Source organism: Hemiscyllium ocellatum, chromosome 15 (genome assembly GCF_020745735.1).
Source record: "Hemiscyllium ocellatum isolate sHemOce1 chromosome 15, sHemOce1.pat.X.cur, whole genome shotgun sequence".
Taxonomy (NCBI): domain Eukaryota; kingdom Metazoa; phylum Chordata; class Chondrichthyes; order Orectolobiformes; family Hemiscylliidae; genus Hemiscyllium; species Hemiscyllium ocellatum.
Window position 1 is genome coordinate 54,492,716 of NC_083415.1, and position 7,724 is coordinate 54,500,439.

The 7,724-nt window shown below is 37.8% G+C and overlaps 1 protein-coding gene across 1 annotated transcript in view; it reads left to right on the forward strand.

Annotated features, from left to right (window-relative positions):
• LOC132822983 (DNA topoisomerase 1-like) overlaps nucleotides 1-7,395 on the forward strand; it is a 69,437-nt gene extending 62,042 nt beyond the window's left edge. Inside the window, exons 19-21 of the mRNA XM_060836479.1 lie at nucleotides 1,026-1,120; nucleotides 2,479-2,628; nucleotides 6,073-7,395. Of these exons, the coding sequence (XP_060692462.1) occupies nucleotides 1,026-1,120; nucleotides 2,479-2,628; nucleotides 6,073-6,175 (348 nt within the window). The 3' untranslated portion in view covers nucleotides 6,176-7,395. The remainder of the gene's footprint in view (nucleotides 1-1,025; nucleotides 1,121-2,478; nucleotides 2,629-6,072) is intronic.
• Nucleotides 7,396-7,724: the final 329 nt, after the last annotated feature.

Here is a 7,724-nt window from a genome sequence, read left to right on the forward strand (position 1 = left end):
TTCTCTTCTTATTAATCTTTACTTCGTTTTTTTTTATCTTGTCCATTCTTCTGACCTGTCACCAGTTTTTGCGTAATTATAAGCCTTCAGCCTAAGACCAACTTTGTAACATTTTTGGTAAAGCATGAGTGATATTTCCTTGAAATTTTTTCTTTTCTGTTGGAACTTAACCAATTGTATTCTGAAATATCCATTTAACTGTCTGCTACCACAGCTCTATTGACCTATCCTTTCATCCATTTTGGCTAGCTTTGGCTAACTTTGCTTTAATGTTTTCATACATGCACTGATTTAAGTTTTAAAATGCTAGTCATGAGCCTGCTTCTTTTCGCTCTCAAAATGAATGCAAAATTTACTCGTTGTGTTCACTAAACTGAGAGGTCTTCACTGAGATCACTGGTTCCAGGATGTGCTATTCTATGAACTCTGATCTAGGCTACCTTCACCCATCTGACTTTTCTCGTGTATTAAACTCTCCTTTTGGTGTACATTTCTGAAGAGTTCTTATTCTTTGTTTAACAATCTAATAGTGTATACTGTTAATGGGTCTACATGATGTGTCGCGCACGTGCCTGGTAGGCTGAATGGCTTTTTGGCTTGATGACAGCATCACATCAGTGGAGAATACCGCTCATGTTGCTGCTGTATTGTCACAGTTTGAAAGGGCTTGACTCGTTCTTTTTTTAGACACCTTGCCCTTCCAGGGTAATCTGAGTTAGATTGTGTGCATTTTTCAGGTCTGAAAATAGTAGATTTAAGCCACTCATGAAATTAACCAAACTCTGTTGCAACATCCCTTACAAAGTAAAATTTGTTTTCCAACCAGTCAGCACTCTCTTCTCATGCAATATGAATTATTATTCTGTTCAGGATTTGGTATTCTTGTCATACAGTCCTGATGAGTGTAGAATGAAAAGCATTTACAGTGTCCCTTTATCCACATACTTTGTCAATTCTTTGATTTTATTTCAGAAATCAATTTTTGGTTTTCAAATTCATATTTTCTCTTTTATTTTGTTTTTTAGATCGATGCAAAGAAAGAACAAATTGGACTAGCCAGGAGAGAGCTGAAGGGTGCCAAAGCTGACTATAAAGTTAGAAAAGATGAAAAATGTAGAAAGTAAGCAGTCTATACAATTTTATTTTTCATGAAGGGTGAAGCTGAATTAGCTGCCATTGTCAGGTTGTAACTCTGATTACTCCATTGAGCCTCATTTGATCCTAGGTATAAAACGAGGTCTTGCATCCCATTTTAGCCTATGCCACCACTGGAACAATTTCAGTCCATCCCATTGTGCCACTGTATCTTCTATATAAATTTTATCTCTCTTGCATGCCCCTCCGATTTACCTCTTGAAATAATTTGTTTCTCTTTCTGCCACTCTTAGCAGAAAATTCCATTTCATTACCACTTACTGTGCTAAGGTTCTTTCTTTGATCTCTGCCATAAACTTAAATCCATGTCCTGTAGACATTTGCACCATTAGCTAATGGAAAGGCAGACTTGCTATATATGCATTTTATCCAAATCTGTCCTAATCTTATACACCTCTCAAATCTCCTTTGCTGTGAGGCCAAACTCCAGCTTCTCCAGCCCTATCTCTGTAGCTAATCCCTCAACCCAGGAGCCACTGGTGAATTTCCTCTGCACTCTCTTCAAAAAGGCTGGCCCATTGTCCTTGACTAGAACTGAATGCAATACACTCGTGGTGGCCTAATTAGTTTTAAAACAATTTCAGCTGAGTCTCCTTACTGGTGCCTGTATGAAGCCCAAGGTCCCATGTGCTATGTGAACCACTCTCTACATTTGTCTTGACACTTAAAGCTAATAAAAGGTAAACTGTTTCAGTATCTAACATCTAAATCAATTGTCCACAGTATGTCATTACAGCATAAATTATCTAAGCATTCATTGTCCTACTATTACAACAGGCATAATCAATTTAAGGTATCCAGGCTTCCGTTTTTCGTGTCATGTAATTTAATCCATAATGTCTTACAGGTCATGCAGAATCATTAAAAAAATACTTACATTTATGTAGAGCCGTTCATGATCTTGGGATATGTTAACAATTTATTTCCCAAAGCACCCAACTAATGTTATGCAATTAAATTCCTATTGGGGTGCCCTTTCTACTAAACCACAGATGGGTTTAGATGGTTTTCATCTCTTTTCAAGTTGAACTCCGGACAATTCAGTCATCAGGCAGGTTATGAAATGTGAAAATGCAGACTCTTAGATGGCCTTTGCTCTGCAATTTTGATGGCCCGCCATTAAAATAGCAGCCCATAAATTACTGGAGTGTGTGTGTATCTGTTCCATCATTTCAGGCTGTGCTGCTGAATTCTAAAATGTGAGAGTTACTTTCTGGCCTTTTAATACAGCAAAAACATAACTCTACTACTGTTATTTTTTCTCATGAAGTCTTGTTAGAGAATCCCTTGTAAACATGAATATTACTTCATTTCTCTACATAGATCTGTGGAAAGTAAGAAGAAGGCTCTCCAGCGGCTTGAAGATCAGTTAATGAAATTGGAAGTTCAGGCTACTGACCGAGAAGAAAATAAGCAGATAGCTCTTGGGACTTCCAAACTCAATTACCTGGATCCTAGGATCAGCATTGCCTGGTAAGTGAGATTCTGTTTCATACTTGACTCACTTGGGCTCTCCCAAGTGAAGCTTCCATAACAACACAAGATTTTATTTGTCTTTAAGTACAGGGTGAAATTAAATGAAGGGTGTGGTAAGAGAGCAGAGCGTAAATAGTTGTCTATCCACTTTAAACAAACATATGGACATTGTTAATTAACAATTAAAGGATAAAGAATTATCTCCTCAATCAGCTCTCACTTGCTGATGATCTTGGAAAAGTCTTGAAGCTAACCTTTATTACCCAGGGAGATTTGGTAGTTCCTTATTTAAGACAAAATCTAAAGTACCCAAAGTAACCTTTTCTTCAATTGCAACTTTTTCTTTAATTCCCCAAGGAGAATTTCTCCATCTTTCCAAAGTTGTAAAGCATTCAAAATTCAAATAAGGAAAATGTTTCTGGAATATTGCTGTTTTTAAAAATTCACAGCCACGAGTCTGCATGTGCTTTGTCTACCAGTCATTATTTTAAGACTCTTCTGAGACCCTGAAATTCCAATTCTTGTGCTTTCCTTCAGAACTCCTCCTCAGTCAGGGATGGTTAAATCCCCTGACTGTTATACCATGCATGAGAATTTAAATTTTGGTTCTAGACAAGGAATTGGTCACCAGTATACAACAATGTTAATGAGTTGGAGGCATTCAGAAGAGATGTATTAGATTGATAGTTGGAATATGGGGGGTTGCCTTGTGAGACTAGGAGGGATAGGTTGGGATAGTTTCCACTGGAGTTCAGAAAAGTGAGGGTGACTTGATTGAAGAATACAAGATCCTGAACAGTCTTAAGGTGCATGTGAAAAGGATATTTCCTCGGTCAGTGCCCAGTTCTATGGGACGCTTAAAGTTAGGATTTGATCTTTTAGAACAGAGATGAGGACCAGTGTGAATGGAAGGAATGGAACTTAATTAATCTAATGCCAACAACGCTTCTGAAGACGTCACGATTATAGAGGGCAAACGTTGAGATGCTTAATTAGAGAACATTGTAATAATTGTCCACAGAATATCAAAAGCTCATCAGGAAATTTGAGTCATTGATTAAAGAACAAACTCCCGAATAGAGTGAAAATGGAAACCCAAACTTGTTGAGAAACTAGGGGTTGGTAAAAGGCCTAAAAGGGGTTTTATTGAAGGTGAAAAATAATAAAAGGCTGTTGCCCCCAACTTAAACTGATTTGTGTTTCTTATTTCCCTTGGCTCTGGCTAGACTGCAGGTAATTTTGTCTTAACAATTAAAACTCAATTGCTTAGATAAGGTGAATAGCAGTGGTCTTTTCTCTAGAATGGGGGAATCCAAAACTAGAGGGCATAGGTTTAAGGTGAGAGGAGAATGGTGTAAAGAGACCTGAGAGGCAACATGCATCTGCACCGCCTCAAAGGCTTGTTGTGCACCTGGGGAAGCACTGTCAGTTAAGAGCTATTCTGGAGTTATAATAGATATGGAATGCAGTCTACCTCAGCCTTAAAAATTATTCAGTGGTTCTGCCTCTAGTGCAGAATTCCAAAGTGGTACAATCCTCGGCAAAAAAAAATCCTCATCTCGGTCCTAAAAGATAAATCCTAATTTTAAGTGTCCCGTAGAACTGGGCACTGACCAGAGGAAATACCCTTTTCATATGTACTTTGTGATTGTTCAGGATCTTGTATTCTGCAATCCAGTCACCCCGCACTCTTCTGAACTCCAGTGGGAACAAGTCCAACCTATCCCACCTAGTCTCACAAGGCAACCCACATTTCAGGTATCAATCTAGTGAATCTCTTCTGAATGCCTCCAACTCACTAACATTGTTGTTTAAATAAGGAGAGCAAAACTCTCCACAGTATTGAAGAGGTACTGTACAACTGAAGCATAATCCTTTTTATGTTAAATTCCTTTCATAGTCAAGGATGGCATTCCATTGGTCTTCTGAATTACTTGCTTGGGCTTTATGCCAACTTCTTGTGACTCTCACTGGAGACACCTGGAACATCTAAAGCTCTTTCTTTATTCTTATCAAAGTGAATAATTTTACATTTATTCTCCCACATACTCCATTTGCCAGAGTTTTGTCCACTCACTCAACCCTTCTATTCTTCTGCCTTATTCTTCTTCACAGCTTACCTTACCTATCTTTCTTGTCAACTGCAAAAGTTGCTACTATTGCCCCCGCCCCAAAAATTCACATCCAAGCACGGATCCCAGGAAGGCCATTGACACAGCCTTAAAATCAAGCATAAACCCTGTTCTGTCTGTCAGTCTTCTGTCTGTACTAATGTTATTTCCTACTATATGAGCTCCTGCTTTTGTGTAATTACCTTCTATGGAATACCGTATCAAATGCCTTCTGAAAATCCAGGTAGGGTGTCAATGGGCTCCCATTTATTTACAGTGCATGTTACGCTGTGTCAGGACTCTTAAAACCATCTTGTCCACAAAAGCACCTTATGACAAGGTTGCTCTAGATATCTTAATTGATATTGATTTATAATTTCCTCAATCTTGATCAAGATACATCAACAGGCAGAACTTTGGATTTAAACCAGGCGTTTGACTGTGCAGCAGTCTTTCTTTCTTCCTTCTCAGTACTGCCGTAATTATCTGAAGTTCCATACCAGGACCAAAGCTCCCCAACCTATATAGATAAGAGAAGAATAATTTGGATTTTGAGTTAGTGGCATATGAGTTGTGTATGAAGGGATTTAATGATTAAATTGGCAGCTTTCCTAGTAAAAAAAAACTTTTAAGCTAGTGTGCAAAAGAGTGAACTCCTGGAGTGAAAAAGGGCAATTTGTTTGCATTAAGAGTTTTATGATTGAAGAAAGCAAAAATTGAAAAGCATTAGTTCGTTTTTGGTTTGGAAGAACAGGGAATTGAATTGCTTTTTAAAAAAACGAAATTACAGCAAACATTGGAAATCAGAAACAAAAACAGGTTGCAGGAAAAGCTCAGCAATTCTGGCAGTGTCTGTGGAGAGAAATCAAACTTAACTTTTCAGGTCTAGTGACCCTTCCGAAGGAATTGAATGTTTTAAATTTGGGCATAGAACCCATGGATTAAAAAGCTTTTGTTCAGAGTGTATTATCTTCCAAAAGATAACTGTCTTTAAACAGAATTCAAATCCACACTTTGTGAGAACAGTATTCCAGTTTGCCACACTGAAATTCTCAGCCTACTGATATTTATATACTCAATGTTTATAGAAGCAATTCAAACCCAATTAACTCTTTAATATATCCATTACCTGTTCCTTCATTCTATTAGATCTTAAGCATTCCTTCAGACTGTATTGGGTGACAATCAATATCCTGGTTGAAATTAAATGGTTAAATGCAGGGGGTGAAATAGGTTGACTTAGAACTGATGGGTATCTGTTCCAGTGTTTGTTGACTGTTCTACTTGTGTATTTTTCCTTTTCCATTTTTTTTTAATTTAAAAAATATAGGTGTAAGAAATGGGGCATCCCAATCGAGAAGATCTACAATAAAACCCAACGTGAGAAGTTTGCCTGGGCCATTGATATGGCCGATGAAGACTTTGAATTTTAACTATTGGTGTGGCTGAAGCTGAGTGAGACCCGGCCTAAGCCACTTTGAGCTGGAGAAGATACATTTTTATCTAATGAGGAAAAAGGAAAAACTGTGGTTCCATAGCTACTGTTTTAAGAGGAAGAAAAGCAAAACAAATATATATATATATTCGCACTGATTAGATTGGTGCATTTATACTGTTAGAACCTTGCAATAACTTTTTTTAAATTGAGAGCTGCAGTCCTGTTTTAAAAATAAAATCAGAGTACACCTGCTTCAAAACTGGTCACTGCTGAACCATGGGGAAGAATCGGGTGACTGTTCAGCCTGAACTAGAGACTGCTCACTATCTTGTGTTTCTCTGGGGTTTTTTGTTTTTATCTTTTAACATTTGTCACTGACCTCTGGTCTCAACCAACAAACTGGAATGTGAATCCAGGTCGAACAAATGGTTTGGTTTGATTTTAACTGAGAAATGATTGTATACGTGGGTTTAACATGAGAAAGGTTTTTAATTTTAACAAAGGATTCTTTACATAAAAGATGTATTTCATTTGAAAGGAGCAGTGGCAGAGCTGGCATCAAATGTTTATGGTTTGGGATGAAATGAATTAAATTCCAGAATTTGGTTGATTCAACTAATTGAAGTTGAAGAGCTCTCCACTGGCAACTACCCTTCTGCCCCTGTTTAAGGGATATATCTGGCTTCCTTATGAGGGCATAGACAATGTTGTGAGCGGAAGACAGTTGAGAACTGAGGGCTATGGGAAGCATTGCATTCATGGCTTGAGCTGGTGAATGTTGCCTTGGCTTGATCTGGAGGCAAAACCAAGAACTGCGTAGATTTGCAGACCAGTCAGACGAAGTACCCAGTTTGTCCTCCACAGTTGCATTGAGCAACACACACTGTATAAAATGGTGGGTGGCCCCTTTCTGCACCTAACTTGCTCTGCCACTGGGAATGTGTATTGCATTCTCTCCCTCACTACTGTAAATTAATTATGAATTTTTTTAAAAATTGCTTGTGATCCCTTTAAATGTCTTTGCTGAAATTTGTTTTTAAAATTCACTTTTAATTGTTTGTTTTGAATGGGTCCTGCTTGCAGGTAATAAAATGTTATCAGATGGGGATTAAGAAATTGAGCCTGCAAGAACTCCCACTGGAATAAATTTTGGATCACTAGCTAGAAGATCGACTGAAACGCAAAGATTTTTTTTATATATTTTAAACTTTGTAGGGGGGTGGGTGGGTGGGAGGGAATGAGTGCTCCAGTTGCTGTATGACTAGTGCCTTGCGAGCCATGTGTTTTGAATAGTTATGGTCTTTCAATCTCCAGTTATTGCCCTGCAAGTTTTAAATGTGGTTTATTTTAGTGGAATGTAGCAGGAGAGAGATGTTTGTCATGGCTACTATTGGCTTGGTTCCATTTGGTCTTTGAGCATTTAATTGGTCAAAAGCAATTTTAAAATGTTAACCTTTTTTCTGTTTCTAAATTTTGAAGTATGTAAATGGACCATCAAGATTTTTTTTAAAAAGACATTCCTTTTTTTGAGGGAGGGAGGGGAA